Source organism: Copadichromis virginalis, linkage group LG7 (assembly GCF_057382275.1).
Source record: "Copadichromis virginalis isolate Kocher_CV1m ecotype Utaka linkage group LG7, C_Virginalis_male_GT1.1, whole genome shotgun sequence".
Taxonomy (NCBI): domain Eukaryota; kingdom Metazoa; phylum Chordata; class Actinopteri; order Cichliformes; family Cichlidae; genus Copadichromis; species Copadichromis virginalis.
Genome location: NC_140624.1, coordinates 44,859,539 through 44,879,019, shown reverse-complemented (window position 1 = coordinate 44,879,019; position 19,481 = coordinate 44,859,539). Strand labels below are relative to the sequence as shown.

Below are 19,481 nucleotides of genomic sequence, written 5' to 3'. Positions count from 1 at the left end.
TATATATACATATACACACAGTATATATACACAGTATATATATATATATATATATATATATATATATATATATATATATATATATATATATATATATATATATATATATATATAATTAGAGATATATCATAATTATATATGTAAAAATGCAGATGGTTAATAGTGGCTACTACCATTACCTCTTGGCAAAAAGGTCTGGGATTAAAATCCAAAAGCTGGCCATGGGCTTTCTGTGTGGAGTTTACATGTTCTTTCAGTGTGTGTGTGTGTGTGTGGGTGCGTCCTATCAAAAAAATGCATGTGGGTTAACTGGTGATTCTAAATTGGTTGTGAATGCTAGTGTGAATGGTTAGCACTGCAGTAGACTGGCAACCTGTCCAGGGAGTAACCCCCCCTCCTCCTGTGACAGCTGAGAGAGGATCCCATTCAACTGCTACCCTGCATTGAATAAGCAGAAGGAAATAGATGGGTGGATGGCTGGAAAATGCAAATATGTTAATAAAAAAAAACAAAACATACCCAATGGACCCGCAAAAGGTCAAGTTAGGAAAAGCGAGAACAGCCAGAGGCTGCAGCACGGTGTGGGGCTCAATTTAATTTACCACTCACGCTAACTAAGCGATCACACCACAGTTCCACTACAAATCCAGATGCAAACTTAAACTACACCGCCCCAAGTGTGCACACCGAAGAAGAGTGTGGTACAATCACCAGCACAGTATCTTTCAATGCCAAAAGACATAAAACAATCTATGTATTAAAATTACAGGATAATTAAAACGCAACTGGATAACAATTAATGACAAGTCCGCATAGTCCAGGCACCTACATGTTTTGGAACGTCTTTAAAATGAGTCTTTCTTGGGGAAACACATCAATCTTGGAGGGCCGTGTTGAGTTTTTGTTTGGGCAACAAAAAAAGTGACTGTTACACCTGATGCATGGTCGCTTGTTGCCCAAGCACCTCCCACTAGCACACCCACTAAGGAATCCCATACACTACATTAATATAGTCAAAAGAAAAACTGTGGATTGCTCAGATGTAATGAATGGATCCACTGAAAATGAATGAACGCCGATGCCAGGCAAAAAGGAAATTGAATTAACTGCACTTCTCTCACTGAGGGATTCATCATGACGGAAACTGACTTAGGGCGATGAGATGGTCAACAAAGCTTCCTGTTTTTAAAGAAGAATTGCTTTTCAAATGTTTCCATTTAGAGCATTGTCCCGCTAAAGCCTGTACAAGTGCTTGCTTACAGAACACAGCTCCCAGAGCCTGCACAGATGAATGATGTAAATCCAGCAGCAGTTATGCCTCAGCAATTCTTCTGCTATAAATTTTTTGACTTTTTAGAGGAAAACAAGGCTGTCATTTCAGTTTTGTGACAGCTGGGACCCTGTTTACAGCTGGGACCCTGTTTACTAGAAGGTTTTAAAATTTCTGTACTTTTGGGTGACAGAAGGAGACATGTGGCCTGGTCAAAACACAGAGAGCTGCACTCTAAATGATCTTTAAATATAGTAAACATACCTTGTGTGCCACAGACTGCTCCCAAACACGAGGGGGCAAATAATACCTCTAAAACACTTAAGTTGGCTTTATTAAACGTTAGATCTTTAGCTGGGAAAACATTTTTAATTAATGATTTAATCACTGATTTTATGTTTTTAACAGAAACTTGGTTGGACCAAAGTAATAGTGGAGCTGTTCTCATTGAGACGACCCTTCCTAACTACAGTTTTATCAGTGAGGCCAGGGTGAGCAGGAGAGGAGGAGGGGTTGCTGTCTTATTTAATGAATCATTTCAATGTAAGCAGCTATCTCCTGGAAGTTTTCAGTCTTTTGAATATGTGGCTTTACAGCTGAAGGCCCCATCCAAAGTTCAATTCAATTCAATTCAATTTCTTTATTGTCCCACAAGGGGAAATTAGTTTAGCAGCAGGATATAAATAAACAGAACAATACTATAAAATAATAATGACAATAATAGTGATAGAAAGTCCAAGGACAGACCTGGAGTCTTTTAGTCTTCCTCACAGGTACGCTAAAACGGCGGCCGGAAGGCAACAACTCAAACTCACTGTGAAGTGAATGGTTCAAACAATTAATAATAGAATGAGCCTTTCTAAGCACATTTCTATTGTAAATGGCCAAAAGTCCATCTTGCCAGCGCCCTGAAATTTTGCTAGCAGTTTTTACCAGAAGCCCAACCGATTCTTATTCTTCACCGTCAGGTTACCAAACCAGGCAGCGATACAAAAGGACATCACAGATTCGATAAAACTTCTATAAAACAAAGACAACATCTCAGATGAGACATTAAAAGATCTCATTTTCCTTAAAAAGAACAGTCTTTGTTGAACTTTTTTAGTAGTGGCATCAGCATGAGATTCAAAACACAGTTTATGGTCAAGTACCACACCTAGATATTTATAACTCTCAACGATCCCAATATCAGCAGTTTTAATGATAGTGGGTGATGAGCTATAAAAGGACTTCCTAAAATCAGTAATCATGTCTTTAGTTTTTGACACATTAAGTCATAGGTGTCAAACTCTGGCCCGCGGGCCAAATTTGGCCCGCAGCCTAATTACATTTGGCCCGCGAAGCCATACCAAATTACTATTAGAGCTGGCCTACTAGTATTATACAGCTAATATATATATTGTTTAGTATTAAGCATTGCTTGTTTCATATTCAGTTTTCCAGCAAAAGTTATTTGAGTCCATAAGAAAAGATTCATTCTTAAATCTGGAGCAAGATTTTTTTTCAATAAATATTAACGTTAGCCCGCGACTTTGTTCCAGTTTTGAATTTTGGCCCACTGTGTATTTGAGTTTGACACCCCTGCATTAAGTGAAAGGAAGGACTCATCACACTAATTCACAAAATCATCTACAACCTGTCCATGGCCTGACTCGTCCCCCACTAGAAGACTGACAATCAGTGTGTCGTCAGCAAACTTCAGGATGTGTCTGTTCGTGAAATTGCTGCGACACTCATTCGTGTACAGAATGGACAGAAGGGGAGAGAGGCAGCAACCCTGGGGTGATCCATAGAGGAGGTGAGCACATCAGAAAATACATGATTCACCCTCACGCATTGTGACCTATTAGTCAGAAAGTCTGTCACCCAGCCGACCAGACTAGTGTCAAGCTTGAAATGATTGTAAAGCCTGTCAGCAAGTAAGAAGGGTTGAATTGTATTGAATGAAAGTCAGCAAATAATAATCTTGCATGGGTGTGGGGGGCCTCAAGATGCTTATACAAGAGATGCAGGAGTGTGACAACAGCGTCCTCCACACCTCTCCCTGCTCTATAGGCGAACTGCAAGGGGTCAAGATGGTGTTCAACATGCATTAAAATCTCCTTCTTAATTATCTTCTCAAATGACTTCATCACTAAAGAAGTTAGAGCCACAGGCCTATAATCATTCAGCACCTTAGGAGAACTGCCCTTAGCAACAGGAACAATGACAGCATGTTTCCAAATCTTAGGTACTGTCTGTAGCTCTAAAGAAAGTGAGAAGATATGGTGAAAAATCCCACTCAGCTGATCAGTACCTGTCCACAGATGTTGTCAGGTCCAGACTCTTGCTTTTAGTGTGTCTAAAAAGATTAGCTAGCCCCCTCTCATCAATACAAATTGATGGGGGAGTGACAGTCTTTTCCCTCAGTGTGCTGGTCTGCCTAGAACAGTCAAAGTTCTCAAAATGAAGGTAAAAACTGTTAAGACTGTCTGCCAGATGTTTGTCAGAGGTAAACCCCTCTAAGGTAATATTACTTTTACCTTTCGTCTGTAGCCCTGCCATTGTTTTCATACCAAGCCAAGCTCTTTTGAGGTTTTTACTGCTGAGTTCTGTCTCAATCTTACTTCTATACCTCATCTTGGCAATCTTTATTGCAGCCCTCACCTCCTTCCTCAATATTCTCATAGTGGGAACGTCTCCCTCGTTAAAAGCAATTTTCCTTTTAAGAATCAGATCCTTAATATCTTTAGAGAGCCACGGTTTGTTATTAGGGAAAGTCTTAAATTCTCTGACTGGAATCACAGAGTCTTTGCTACACACCACATCAGTGAGTTCATCCAAATCAGAAGTGCTCTTTTGAAACAAGGACCAATCAGTGCAATCAAAACACCCCAGAAGGGCAACACAACTGTCTTTTGTCCAGACATTAGTCCGCTTCACACAGGCCTTCTCCCTCCTAATCACAGATCTGTAAGCAGGGAGGAGATGAATAACATTGTGATCCGAAGAACCTAGCGCAGGTCCGGCCACAGACTTATATGCCCCCTTAATTGGTCCATAACACAAATCCAGCGTTTTGTTATGCCTTGTAGGACAAGTTAGCCACGTCTCGGTAAGTGCCATCAGACAATCCTCCCTGTATTCCCGTAGATGAAGCACATTTCCTTGTAATTCATCCGTTTTGTTCCTAAGAGATTGGACATTGGCCAGAATCATAGAAGGCAGAGGAACACGATTCTTCCTCCGAAGTTTTCTTACATGCTGACCCACGCCGCCTTTCTTTCTGCGTTTTCTCAAGCGGCGGGGCTTTCCAAAATTAGTCTTTGACCGGGCAAATAAATCCTCACCAAGAATCACATCTGTCCGAGCATTAGAAGAGTCGTACATAGACAAACAGGACCACTGTAATCCAAGTAGTTCCTTGCATGTATAAGTGATTGTCAGTGAGAGTGAATTACTCCAGGTGAATATCGCCAACAATAAAACTAAGGTGTAGAAGATCTCCATCTCGGCAAAAAAAAAAACTTCATAAAAAGTTAAAACCACAGTTAAGAACAGAGTTAAAACAAAGTTAAAAACAAAAAGAACACCAGTAAACACCTGCTGCAGGTCGCCACAAGAGCAGCGCCCCTTTGTGTTGTGTTCTTAATGTTTACAGGCCTCCCAAATACTGCACAGACTTTTTTTAATGATCTCAGTGAACTGTTGTCTGTGATCTGTGTTGATTTCGACTGTGTAATTATTGTCGGGGATTTTAACATCCATGTGGACAACCCTCAGGGCAAAGGGACTAAAGACCTGAGTAACACTCTGGGCAACGTTGGGCTGACTCAGCATGTAACAGAGGCCACACATGATAGAGGACACACTCTTGACCTACTGATCTCCAAGGGCCTGAGCATTTTGAAGGTTACTATGTCTGATGTGGGCCTGTCTGACCATTACTGTGTTTTCTTTGAAAGTAAAATTTCAGCTCACACAAATATATCAACAGCAGTGATCACAAAACGGTGTATAACTGAATACATTAGTGAGATATTTAACCAGGTCTTCCCATTAACACCTGACCTGTCCAGAGGGTCAGTCAATGAACTCGTCAATAGCTTCAATGCTAGCATGTTAAATGTAATGGACACTATTGCTCCCATTAAGGTGAAGGTTATCTCTGGAAGGAAAAAGTCTCCATGGAGAAACTCCAAACTGGTGAAAAATGAAAAAAGAGAGTGTAGGAAAGCTGAGCGCAGATGGAGAAAAACAAACCTCCAGGTTCATTATGACATCATAAAGAGAAACTTCACAATTATAATTTACAACTGAAGAGTGCAAGGAGGTCCTACTTCTCTGACATCATCACCAAAAACAGTCATAATGCTCGGGTCTTAATTTCTACAGTTGACAGGCTAACAAACCCTCCTGTGTCAGTGGCAGCTTAACGTCATTCTACCATGGCCTGCAATGACTTCGCCAAATTCTTCACAGACAAAATCCAAAAGATTAGACAAGCAATTGGTACATAAACAGCATATTCAGGATATATACTGTGTCCACTGAAAAACTGTTTAAACACCATGAAACAGTTTCCCCCTATTAACAGCAAAGACCTGGAGGACATCTTAGGTCACTGAACTCCTCCTCTGCTGTTTAGATGTCCTGCCAACAAGTTTTTTCAAAAAGGTCTCAAAGACTTTGGAGTCAGACCTGTTACAGATCGTCAACTGTTCTTTAATATCAGGTGTGTTTCCAGAACCACTAAAAACTGTAATAATAAAGCTGTAATCAAACCTATACTGAAAAAGGACAATCTTGACATGACACAAATGAACTACAGGCCGATCTCAAATCTCCCATTTTTAAGTAAGATCATTGAAAAAGCAGTTTCTCAACAGCTCAATTACTTCTTAAAACAGAATAACTGCTATGATGCCTTCCAGTCAGGTTTTAGACAGAACCCCAGCACTGAAACCGCTCTGACCAAAGTGTTTAATGACATATGTCTGAATACAGACAGTGGAAAAATGTCAGTCTTGGTTTTGCTGGATCTCAGTGCAGCATTTGATACAGTTGACCACAACATATTACTCAAACGACTGGAGAACTGGGCAGGTCTTTCAGGAACTGTACTAAACTGGTTCAAAACATACTTAGAAAACAGGAAATACTTTGTATCAATAGGCAACTTCACATCTGAGCAGACAAGTATCACATGTGGAGTTCCCCAAGGTTCCATCTTGGGACCCCTTCTGTTTAACATTTACATGCGCCCACTGGCACAGATTATAAAGAACAACAAAATTAACTATCATAGCTATGCAGATGACACACAAATATATATCACAATGTCACCAGGAGACCGAGGCCCTGTACAGGCTCTTGGTAAATGCATTGAGGAAATTAATGACTGGCTGTGCCACAATTTTCTCCAGCTAAACAAAAACAAAACTGAGGTAATAGTCTTTGGTGCCAAAGAAAAACGATTACAGGTGACCAGAGAACTTCAATCTATACACCTAAAAACCAGGCGAGAAATTTGGGTGTAGTGATGGATGCAGACCTAAACTTGGAAAAACACATTAAGACAATAACAAAATCAGCTTCCTATCACCTCAAGAATATTTCATGGATAAAAGATCTGATGTCTCAACAGGACCTGGAAAAACTAGTCCATGCATTCATCTTTAGTAGGCTTGATTACTGTAGCATCTTTACAAGTCTACCTAAAACATCAGTCAGACAACTACAGCTCATTCAGAACTCTGCTGCTCGAGTCCTCACTAAGACCAAAAAAGTTGACCACATCAGTCCAGCTCTGAGGTCTTTACACTGGCTGCCTGTCTGTCAGAGGATAGACTTTAAAGTTCTGATGCTGGCCTATAAAGCTCTGAATGGTTTAGGACCAAAACACATCAGTGACCTCCTGAACCTTCCAGATCCCTCAGGTCATCTGGATCCGTTTTTTTTATCAGTTCCCAGAGTCAGAACCAGACATGGAGAAGCTGCATTCAGCTTTTATGCTCCTTATATCTGGAACAAACTTCCAGAAAGCCTCAGATCAGCTGAAACACTCAGTTTATTTAAATCCAGGCTGAAGACTCACCTATTCTCAGCTGCATTTGAATAAAGCACCAAATCCACACTTTTAAGCTTAAATTTCAAAACGTACATTTTAACTACTGATTTTATCTATTGTTCTGATTTTATCTGTTTTGATTTTATATACTGTTTTGTTTGTTTGTTAATTTGTTTGTTTGTTTGTTTGTTTTAATCAATTTTAAATCATGCTTTTTATTTGTTTTTGTTTCTAATGTCTCTGTAAAGCACTTTGAATCACCTTGTTGTTGAATTGTGCTATATAAATAAACTTGCCTTGCCTTGCCTTACCTTTGTGTATGAGGCAGAAATTTGCTCCAAATTTCAGAGGAAGCCACATATGAAAGCATGAATCTTTGTAAAAGACATAAACAAGGCTAGCAAGACACAGTGTCTTGTGCCATTTCTCATTAAAAAAAAGAAAAAGAAAATAAATACATAAACTGTATATCACACTGCATATACACATAATAATGATATTACTGGCATAGACAGAAAAAACAAAAATAAACTGAATTAGTTTGATCCCCAGATGCTAGAAGTCTATCTTTTCATGTCATTTTCGCAGATTTAGAGGTCTAGTACTGTAGGAAGGAATTTTTACCTGGTGTTGTAAGGACTCACAGGAAAGGGCGGGCCTGTGGCTGCAAAGTTCATAACATATGCAAATCATGTTTATTCTGTATAAGCAGAAGCATTTTTTTAAAGAAAAGATGAAAGTGCCCATTTAATGATGCAAAAATGTGTTGCTGTGATGTTGATGCAAATGAATCCCGTGCGAATCGATGAACCATCTGGTGTCAGGTCCCCCAACAAGGTTCCTTTATTATAAATAATATTAAAATATTTTCAAAAATGCTCAATATATCTCTCAGAGTGATTTCACAAAACAGATTACGATTAATTGTGTGACCTTTAGTGTTTTCCTGTAATCGTCTTGAACTTAACTTAGTAGAAGAGCTCTTGTCCCTTTAGCAGGAAGGAAATTACATATTTAGAGAGTGCAACTAATCGAATGTGCAGCTCATTAAATTTGAGTTCAAGTCTGCTGACAGATGTTTCCACAGGAACTTTGTTCAAACACTGTTATGGCTGATACATAAGCGGCAGTTAATTAAGGCTTCATTAGAGTATTGGATTTATCACTCATACACCTTTAAAAGTTGCACGTTTTGGGTTTCTTACACAGTCAGAAATAGGGGTACGGAAGGGGTACATTACTGTGCCCCAAGGTACAAAAATGACATTAATACAGTCTAAGGACAAATATTGGACCTCGGGGTAACTATCTGTACCTTTTTTAGCGTCTGAAAGGTACATACATGTTCCTTAATTGTGAAAAGTACTTATTTGTACCCATTCTTTCAAAAGATAAAGTACAGGTTGATTAAGCTCTTTTTGATTAGAGGTTTTTTGTTTTTTATTCTTTTTGACAGTAATTTATTTGCAACTGTATTGATATAAGCATATATTTTAGTGTTTTTATTTTTTATTATTTTCATTGCTGTTGTTGTTTTTGTATTCCCTGAACCCCCCCCCCCCCCTTATTTTTAAGCTGCTTTAAGAACAATGAATTTATTTGAAAGAAAAAAAAGTAAAAATGCATTTAAAATTTTTTTTAAGAGAGTGTTTTTTTTAAAGTATAACTCTTTGGATGAATTGCAAAAAAGCACCCTTATTGAACTCGGAGTGCGAGTTGAGCCCATCCTCACAACATCAAACAAAAAGTAGAAGAAGAAACTCAACGAATAGCTGGTGGATTCTAGAATTTTCTGTAAATGCAGCAGGTGCCATTTTGTTTTATCAACGGAGGGAGATGGATTATGAACTTGCAAGTCCTGGTGTGCTCTGTTCACTTTCAACCGAGGAACTCTTAACAAAAATACAAGAGTGGGGCTTAGATGTCACCGAAGCTGAAGCTCAGCATTTCAGAGGTAAGTTTTATTTAAAGAAAAATGTAGCGTAATTACTAATTATTGGTTTAGCCTAGCTTAACGTATATTAGCAATTTAGCTAGTTTCGGCACTCTCTTAGCTCAAATTATGTCTTTTTACAAACGTTTTTACAAACGTTTCATGTGTAAAGTTGAGGTCACAGTTCTGAAAAATGAAAAATGTGTACACATAGTATTTGTATAAGTTTGAACTTATGTATGTGGTTCGGCCACAGTCTATGGGTTCGGTAACCCCTGCGCAGCGGAATGGCGCGAAATTTGATTCCCTGGTAGCTGAATGCAGTTTACCGTTAGTGTATTAATGGTAGAGCTGGGCAATATGAGATTTTTTCATATCACGATATGTTTTTTTCATTTCAGGCGATAACGATATCTATCACGATATAAGCCAAATAACTATATTTGTAAGATTTAAATGTGCCGTTGCTCACAAGTAAAATGTGAAATAATCAGCAGCTTGTTTTTATTTAAATATTTATTTCCCATAATAAGTTCAACAGGGTAGATGTACTTAAGGAACATGAGACTTTTTCAGATAAATAAAGGCAAATATTGCAAACTACACAAAAGGCAGCCGCTAAAGCGTTTAAGTTTCAAAATAGAACAAACAAAACAGACTACTAAATTGTCAATTCCACTTAGAAACAAAATATTAATTCTAAAAATAAATCTTAGTTTGTTTTACAGAAGAACAGACAAAACTGACTAACTTTTGTCAATATCAAATAAACTGAGAACTAAAAGGAAATTCTCAATCTCTCCTTGTTGTATAGCTGAGCTTTTCAAACAGTTGTAACAGTTACTTTAGTCTGACAAAAGCCGAATGACGAATTAGCGCTTCCAGTCAGAGACTGAGGCTACGTCCACACGTACACGGGTATTTTTGAAAACGGAGATTTTCCGTTTTCGTTTTAAAAAATAATCCCGTCCACACATAAAGGCAGAAATAAAGGAAAACGCTGCTATGAACATGCCAAAGCAGCAGGTGGCGCTAGATTCCTAACCGTGCAGAAATATTGGCCAATCAGAAGTCTAGAAGCCTCGGTGGGAAAAAGTAAACAAAGCTGGGGCATAGAAGCAGAACCGAGTCGTATGTGTGGAGGGACAGTAACTGTGTGTATATGTAAGCATTTAAACACTGCAGAGAGTAGAATTAACAGTATTGTAGAAATTCATTTCACCGAAACAATAACGTGGCGCACAGTGTGACGCATGCACCAGTTCATTGTATTTCCAGACTTGCTTTCGGCACAATTTACAGTGCACGCTACTCTGTTTTTTGTCAGACTTGAAATAGCCGAAATACCTTCACACTACGGAACTTCTATGGCTCTTCCGTTCGACAATCTCTTCGGCGTTGGAACCATCATCTGTTTTCTCTTCGGTCACGCTCGGTTGATTTTTCTAGTCTGCACACTCATTTCCTCCATTACCCGCTGGCTGCTTCCCAAACAAACACACGTGCGGCTTGGCACTTGTGCTGTACGTTACAAGTCACGCGACGTGACGCTGCGGCTGTGATTGGTTCGGCTCTGCGCTACTTAATTTGGATTGGCTGATCTTTTTTTTTTTTTTTTTTTAAGAGGACAAGAGCGGCGAGGTCTATCGCGATAGCTTAATTTCTCTATCGAGTAAAAGTTATATCGCGATACATATCGTTATCGTTCTATCGCCCAGCTCTAATTAATGGTTTAATAAAATCACGTTTTTACATCCATTCCAAGGCCGTCAACACACATGGGCGGCTGAATATAACGTCTAAAGGAAATATCTTAACACCGCACTTGTTTAAAATATAACAAGGGTGTCGCAGCTGGGGTTTGATAGTCGCGTTTTAAGCAATGTGGGAACTTTTTCAGCATGTAATCTGAGCTTGTAATACGGTCCTGCGGGTGTTATCGCTATAAGTAATCGGTCTGAAAGAACAGACGGCAGAAACTGTCGGAAATCTGGAGAAAGGAGTCACCTTAGTAGTGAATATTAACAAATTACAGCATTCTAGTCTTTTTTTTTCTTCCAAACTTGAAAGGGCACAAAAGCATGCTCAGACTCTGCTCTCCTGTGTCCAGTAGTCCCAAACAAACATCTAAATTTAAAAATGAAAACTTTGCATATCAAGAGGATTCACTCTAAAGATTTGCTTTATTTTATTTAATTTACTGATTTTTTTAAATGAATATTTCTTTGAACTGAAAGAAGTTGTACAAAAGGTTTTAATGTGTGTGATATACGGTTTTTACCCATGTAAAAATGTGGTGATAAATATTCTTACATGCAATTTAGAGGTTGTACTACCATTTATCTTGCAGACAATGAGGTTGATGGTGACACAGTTGACTGCGGTCTTACTGAGACTATGGTTGCATACCTTTTCCAAGGATCCTTCAAAAAGCAGGTTAAATTCAACCAATTTGTGTCAAGGATGAAGGAATCTTCAGTGACGCTGACTCTACAGACTGTCTCTCCAGAAGACTGGCAACCATCTACTTCGTCAACTTCAATAAGGTATTTTCTTATTTATAATGAAGTTAGTATGTCTGAAACATACATGTTGGCCGTTATGCACTTTTAGGATTTAGTTAATATGATCATTGTTTCTACCATATGTATTGTTACTGTAGTGTTTTATACTTCAATTCATGCAATAAAAACAAACGCTTAACTGTTTTCACAGCAATGAAAATACTTTGAGACTACCAGCCTCTTTTGAAATTCCAAGATTTCCCAAAAATCTCCAACTAAAACTGGACAACAAAGAACCGTGCCATAAAAATCCAAGGGACAGACACACAATAATCAGAGTTCTATATGAAGCTGTGGCACAGTATACTATGTAAGTTAATCAGGGTAATGTTAGCTTGTTGCTTTAGAAAAAGCTGAATCTGTCATATTGAAAATAAACGCTACATTACTAAGAAACAATAACTGACACTTGATAAAGTTTGTTTGTCAGCAGTTGCTCTAACACTTATGTTTCTTCTGATATTACAGGTATCCCACAAATTCTGAATATGTGCAAGCTGTGAAGACGCTGGTAATGAAGTATCCTTTCCTCAAGGATCGTGAGGGAAATGGTTATGTAAGTTAAATTTAAAATTTGCATAAGGTTCCTTCAAGATTACAAAGTAAAAGTGAAGCTTTTTTCAATCTTGTTTTGTTAGTAAGACAATCTGTAGCCTTTCAGTAGGTTTGTATGAAGTATGTTTACTGATTCTTTGTTGGGTGTATTTTGTGTAGATTGTTTTTACAGTAACTTATGTTTCTGTTCAACAAGCACACATGGCATATGTCTTTGAGACGTAAATTCAAATCAGAGCGGGCACCACTAGTCGACAGTGAGGCAGTGAGGCGTTGTAAGGAGAAGTTTGGTTCTATGAGGAGAGGGCAGCCTAATAAATGTCAATGAACAAGTCAGAGAAATGTTTGTCAGGTTGGTGTGAGGGACATCTTGAGCTATAAAATGTTCTTGCCTCTGTTATTACATCTAAAACTAAGGATTAGGGATGCAACTGTACCCCTTTTTTTTCAAACCGAAACAATACCAATACTTGGATTAGAGCACTTGCTAATACAAAGTACCAATGCTAATACTTCTACCTCACAAAATATTATTAATTAGAAGGCGCTAAAAGAGGGTGAACTAGATTTAAAAAAAAACAAAAATTTTTAAATATGACTCCAAAACTAAAATTTCAAGTTAACAATTAAGATTTTATGTGAAATTATTTCAGAGTTTCCATATTTTAAATATTGGTCATGGTATCGGTTAACTTTAACCGATACGAGTTCTTTGTGATGCACAGATCGTGTCAGCTCTAATTGTATATTTAGTCTTATGTTGGGTTTCTAATCTGTTTTGACTTTCTCTTCTCACTCTTGCTTTCTTTCAAGGGACCATGCGTCCAAGGAGAGGATTTATTATCCATAGACGCCCACTTAAAGGTCTTACAGTGCCAATATCAGAAGATGCAACCAGATACCATGGTGGTTCATAACCGTGTGCAGCAAACGTTTGCTTGGCGGCAGAAAGAAATTGCAAATGGTATGCCTGTGGAGGATGTGTTGAAGAAGTACCCCTTCTTAGGGATGCCTACTGGTGTAAGTCAGAAAGCTGAATTGAACTTGGAAATAGCTGTCACATTTAACATGTTTATAGTAGTAAATTTTATTTGCCCTTGACCTTGTTTTCTTCATCTGTCCCTCTTTCCTTTTTTTGTATGTTCATGTAACTTCTTACAGTATTGTTGTTAAATTCTATAAAAAAAATAATTATGCAGCACCATACATAATTAATATCAACTTTAGATTATTTCATTTTCATACACTGTTATTTTGTACTGAAAATGAATTTTTTACTTGTAGCTGTGCAACGAACTCGGGTGGATCCAACCAACAACGGGTAATGTAAGCCAGCGATTTCGTGAAGGGCTCTCATGTGTTGCGGCAAAGGTGATTGACCTTACACAAGGGAAAACCCCACTCTACCAGCTCTACCTTGATGCAAGAGAGGAGGCTCTCACTGATGACCTACCGGGTATTTGCTTTTTTTTTTTTTTTTTTTTTAACTTCAAGGCTTCCATTTTATATAATTTTTATAGGTAACTGGAAATGCCAGATAAAATGCATGGGTGATCTTGTGTTTTGTTGTTTTTTGGCAGATCTTGACACAAGGGCTGCACTTTTATTCCTGCCATACGTCTTCAAGGAGAAACTGGATCTCTTTGTCATACTTGGAGAGGTGTGTGTATTAAAATATTTAGTCTATATAAAAGGAAAACAAATGTATCTTTTGTTAAGAGACTAATATATTGCTTTCCTCTACCTTCTTTTTTGACTTCAAAGGTTCATCCTAAAACCCCCTATCCAACTGTTCAGCTACTTCATGAAGACTGGAAACCAGTGTTCTCCAGAAGCGCTCCAAACATTGTGAAGTTGGATGGCAGTGAAGTGTGCAGAAGCTCGTGTATTTTTGAAGGAATCATCTCTTCTTTCTGCTTGTATTTTGTCTTCAACCTTGCTTATCCAAAACATCTGAAGAACACCCTGATTTTTCTCCAAAAGTACATTGTGAAAATAGATGAGGGTGAGGACCGGCCTCTGCCAATCACAGTCACCAGACAAATAAATCTTCTGTATTGACCACCATGCCTCAGCCATATCAGTGCTCCAAATGTGGCAGAAGAACCTTTAGTTTGACAAAGCTTATGCAGCACATAGGACTTATTCATTCCCATGATGCCAATTTTGATATAACCTGTGGACTCAGTGACTGCTGTTCTTCCTTCAAAAAATATGAATCTTTCAGACGACATGTGTATAGGAAACACAGAGAACAGGTGTTGTGTTAATATTGACACAATGTGGGTCTTTTGTGGAAAAATTCTCATTCCTCTGTTATATGACAACCATTTTCATTCATACAGTGTTAGAGTTGATAGTGAATGGACGTTGCTAAAACCTGGACAGGAAATTGATGTTGCAGCTTATGACACATACTCTGTTGATAACAGTTTGTATGTAACAGTTAAGCAATGTATTTAAGAAGGTAATAAATGTGACAAGTATTTTTGACTTTGTATCTTCAATTTTTCAAATCTTGAGAGGAAAAATATAGGAAATCTGTGTGTAGATACTGAACCTTTAGAAAGACATTTTTGTACTCCTTTTAAGGGTTCTTTTTTGTACTTTATACTAAGGGTACAATTTTGCCCTTTAAAGTACAGGTTTGACGTGTAAAAGGTACAAATTACAAGGGTACAATCAGTACCCACAGTTTAGGGTACAGAACGGTACCTTAGAGGGTACCACCCCAGTGACAAGCCATTGTACCCCTATAGGTACATTTCTGTACTTTAATTTCTGAGTGTGTAGTTTTGAAAAGTCTCTTTTGCTGGAGTCAGTCCAACCACATGATTACTTTTTTCTTCATTTGAAAAAAGCTCCAATGGAGCATTTAAGCCCTGACTTTCTTGGAAACAGCTGCAGAGCTGAATCCAAATTTTATTAAAGCAGCTATAATCAATATTTTTATATAGCAAGAGACCCACTCAGTGTTGTCAGTGACAAACCGACAGACCATCATTATCTGAGTCTGCCTCTGCTTTTCTAAACACACAGAACATAAAGCACCTAAAGGGCAAGACATTTTCTCTCAGGAATTATAGACTGCAAGCAGTGTTCACACAATTTGGAAACACAAAAGGGACAAAACAATGCCAATGCATTTATTTTGACCTCAAGTGACTATAATGAGGTTGCAGTTTGTAATCCTACACCTACGCGGCCGAAATTAGTTGTTACAGGTTTATTAAGAAATTATAAACATTAATAAATTAGTATTGCTTGCGTGTTGTTAATGTTAACTTAGGTTTTAGCTGCAAGTTTTGTTGCTTAAATGTAGGAAAGTTGTGACCCACCGGCAGCCCATGGATGGGCTTTCCTTGCAGCTTCAGTCAAAGATTGAATGGCCCTCCAGCAGCTCCTGTAATGTTCAACTTTGCAAAATGAGCATCCTGCAAAGCTTCTGCATCCTCCTTCTCTTGGCTCACAGAAAGTCCTCCTGTCCCTGTTCCTACACTTTTCCTGCAGGTCTTGGTACCTTGTGCGTTTTCTTCTCAAGGTATTGTTTGAAATACTCTTTCCAAGGCACCGTGAGTTCCATTGTGATCAAATGTTTTGAAACTTCAGAGGTAATTATCAAGTATGGTCTGACTGAAGTTTTAACAGTGAGCTCTGGGAACTGCTTTTCACGATATACTTCCAACTGCCAGTCCAAGGCTGTGTGAAATGGCCTATATTTGTTTGTTGGTTTCTCTGAGGCTTTGACAGTTGATATTGTCTTCTTTGAATCATGATGCTGTTTGCTGCTATTAATAGATAAGTCTAGCCACTGCCATAAGAACCTGGTCATGGCGCCACAGTGGCTGTCTGCCAACGTAGACATTGTCAAGCTCACCTGATGAAGTTCAAACTGAGCATCAAAATGGGGAAACAATTTAAGTGACTTTGAATGCTGTTGGTACCACACAGGTTTACGTTCAGTATTTCACAGCATTTCAGAAACTCTGGGAGAAAATACCTTGTTGATGCCAGATGTCAGATTAGAGTGACCAAATCAATTCAAGTCAGATTTATTTAATGATCCCCAAATTACAATAGCAGTCATCTCAAGGTTCTTTATATTGCAATTAGGGCTGGGCCATATTATAACGTTCACGGTAATACCGGTATAATGTTAGGCAACGATAGGAAAATGAAATATCGGGATGAGTAAAACGCGCATGCGCAGTGCCTTTGTTTTCGTACGCACATGGCCGATTGTTGAGTGAAACAGATGAACCAGAATTGGTTTGTAAAAATGGTGCAACTTCAGTGATGTGGAACTGCTTTGGTGTTTGTCCGTCAGATACACGACAAAGCACATTTTTTTGCAGAACATGCAAGCGGCCGTCGGACTAAGATGCCCTTAAATCTGGGAGTAATCTGGGTCCTAAACTCCGTAAGCTTCAGGTCAAACGAACACTGCAGCATCACTGAGACGTAAAAACTGTCTAAATTCTTTCATCTTTAATAAAACGATCAGCATTGCTGCTTTACCAGGTGTAACTATGAAGTTTAACTCCCAGGCATCCATGAAAACAAAATGTATTACATTTAACGGAGTTAGAAGTTAGCAGGAAGCTAGCGGAAGTTAGCTCGCTAGTTTCGCTAGTTACCCAAGCATGCTATTGCATGTTCTGACTGAGAGAGTTCTGAAAAAAATCAAACGTACAGCTCTGCTATCACTTCCAACATAAATGAAGACAGGAAACTAAACAGCATTGACGTTTGTAGGGTTACTGAAGTTGGGCTAGCTGGTATATAATGATGTGCTACGTGATCGCTAGCGGCACAGCTATGTTAGCATAACATAAACAGTGAAGCTGGAGGACGAACACTAACACTTTTCCACTTATAAAAGTTAACGTGAAGGTTCCTCATGGTTAGAGACAAATGCAATCGCATGGCAGGATGCTGTAAACGGACCAAACTTCAGTCAGGAGAACAACTGAGATAATCCATCCACAATGCGAGGTTAGTCATTAATATACTGCAACAACTGATGTAAACAACCCGCACAGTTTGTGAGGGACATGTGGAAGAATACTGGTGTAGTAAAGAAGAAAATATTAAATGAGAGGTTTATTTCTTTTATTTGAAGGATTTTATCACCACATTTTCTTTCTTTGCCTTCCATGGAATCTGCTCAATGTTAAAGGGGCGATGCACTTTTTTAAGACATGATCGTACTGTGGCTCTTGAAGGAGCTCTCATAGCTTCGACAAAATAACCATAATGATCTCTTCAGGGTAGCTCAGCTTCAGCTGGTGACTTAAAGCAACGGTGATCAATAATTTCATTCTGACAATGGAGCACATGCCTACTTGGATGAGAAAGGGTTCACTCAAAGTGATTTTTCATCCCTCTCATCAAACTTATGCCTTTTTGGCAATAGGAGGCAGCTGTTTGAGGTTTTAAAAAGGGGGGGGAGAGAAAAGGGTTTAAAAAGCCGTTTCTTGCCCATCACCAAATGACAGATAAACGACAGCTGGTGAATGTAGAATAATCATAGTGTAACAGAGTCATAAATAACATTGTTATAATTACACAAAATGTGTTCTAAACCCCCAAACTTCTCCTTTTATACCTGACTTTTAGGACCTCCAAGCCTGTAGTTGTGTTCATTATCAGTTAGAGCCCCTCCTCATTCTTTTCTTCTTCTTTGGTGCAATACTATAAATACAGTGTACCCCTTTTGCCTCTCCCCTTTTTCTACAATTCCCCTGTGGGAGAGGTGGGTGTCATTTCTTTCCAGCACCTTAAAGCACACATAATTCATATTTAACCACCCTGATGTTTATGATTGCGATTTTAGTTCAGTTATTGTCATTATTGAGCCTGTTTTTGTAAGATGTTATAAGTGTGTAGTATGTGTGTGTCATAAATGTGTTTTAGGCGCCATAAATGATAGCATGAATATGTATTCCTTGCTAGCTTGGGAGCTGTGGTGGGTTGAGCTAATCCTCTTCCCCACTGTCTGTATTTGGTCGTAGGAGCTGGAGTGGGCAAATTATTTACTTGGAGGTCTTTCTTTCTTTTACCTTTTTTATCAGGTATGTCAGATTTCATGTTGTTTTTGTTTTATCTTATGTCAAATATGTTACGTGTAAATGCATATTTTATGTTTAATGTAAAAATAAATGCCAGCCCTTTTTCTACAATTCCCCTGTGGGAGAGGAGCTGGAGTGGGCAAATTATTTACTTGGAGGTCTTTCTTTCTTTTACCTTTTTTATCAGACACAACGCAGAATCACACCGGTTACACTTGGTGCCGTGACCCGTCACATCGCCAATCCGCGATCCACCCCTCCTCCTTCTGCTGCCGCTGTTTTCCCGCCTCCTCTCTGCAGCTGTGTGCCAGAATCCTGTGCCCTGCGCTTTGACTCACAGGTTTTTATATCGCGTGTGTGATCGATGCCCCGTAATTTGGCTTGCAGGCATCTCTGTCACGTGTGAACTTAAAGGGCAAATACGTAGGTGATCATTTCTGTCACTGTTTCATATTGTTGCCTCAAATTATACAGGCACGGATTGTAATTTTTTTTTCTCTATTGATATTGGCTTTTACAGCCTGTTTTAATTGAGAGGAGAAAACAACATTTTATTTTCTATGGTGTTTTGATTCTTTGATGTTTTTTTTCTTCTCCCCACATTTCATTGTTTTGTGAAGTTTTGCATAATTGTGTGTGGGGGTTAGGCTCGTTTTTTTTTGCTGTTGAACAGTGATATCTCACTTGGGCCAACATGTTAAGTGAGGAAACTGTGGATAGCGCTTTGCCTGATCTGTTCTCTGCGGGGAGTAATATGACCTTTGGTTTGGGGAGGGGTCATCAGATTGCTCCAAAGTTTTTTGGGAGGGGTAGGCCAGTAGTCCCGGGTATTGGTGCCCACACTGTAGACCAGCCAGTGATGCACTCACCATTAATGCCAGCAGCTAGCTCCACACCAGCTGCTTGCGAACGCCAAACACACACCCAGGCTGTCACTAGTGACATGTTGAGCAGCTTGATCACTGACTTAGCAAAGCAAATTGGGGAAAATATCACATCCTCTCTTGACTCTATGCACCAGCCAGCCCCCACCCAGCCA

General features: G+C 38.9%; 1 protein-coding gene across 1 annotated transcript; it reads left to right on the top strand.

Annotated features, from left to right (window-relative positions):
- Positions 1–8,993: 8,993 nt before the first annotated feature.
- LOC146705800 (sterile alpha motif domain-containing protein 3-like) lies at positions 8,994–14,864 on the top strand. The gene is made up of 8 exons (XM_085463620.1): positions 8,994–9,273; positions 11,603–11,798; positions 11,968–12,126; positions 12,285–12,372; positions 13,185–13,391; positions 13,656–13,827; positions 13,952–14,031; positions 14,136–14,864. The coding sequence occupies exons 1-8, from the start codon at positions 8,994–8,996 to the stop codon at positions 14,430–14,432; spliced, it is 1,479 nt and encodes a 492-aa protein (XP_085319746.1). The 3' UTR covers positions 14,433–14,864.
- The last annotated feature ends 4,617 nt before the right edge of the window (positions 14,865–19,481 follow it).

Coding starts and splice junctions, on each gene's coding strand:
- LOC146705800 (XM_085463620.1), top strand. CDS start 8,994: ATGAATTGCAAAAAAGCACCCTTATTGAACTCGGAGTGCGAGTTGAGC. Junction 9,274..11,602: donor TGAAGCTCAGCATTTCAGAG/GTAAGTTTTATT, acceptor TTTATCTTGCAG/ACAATGAGGTTGATGGTGAC. Junction 14,032..14,135: donor TCTTTGTCATACTTGGAGAG/GTGTGTGTATTA, acceptor TTGACTTCAAAG/GTTCATCCTAAAACCCCCTA.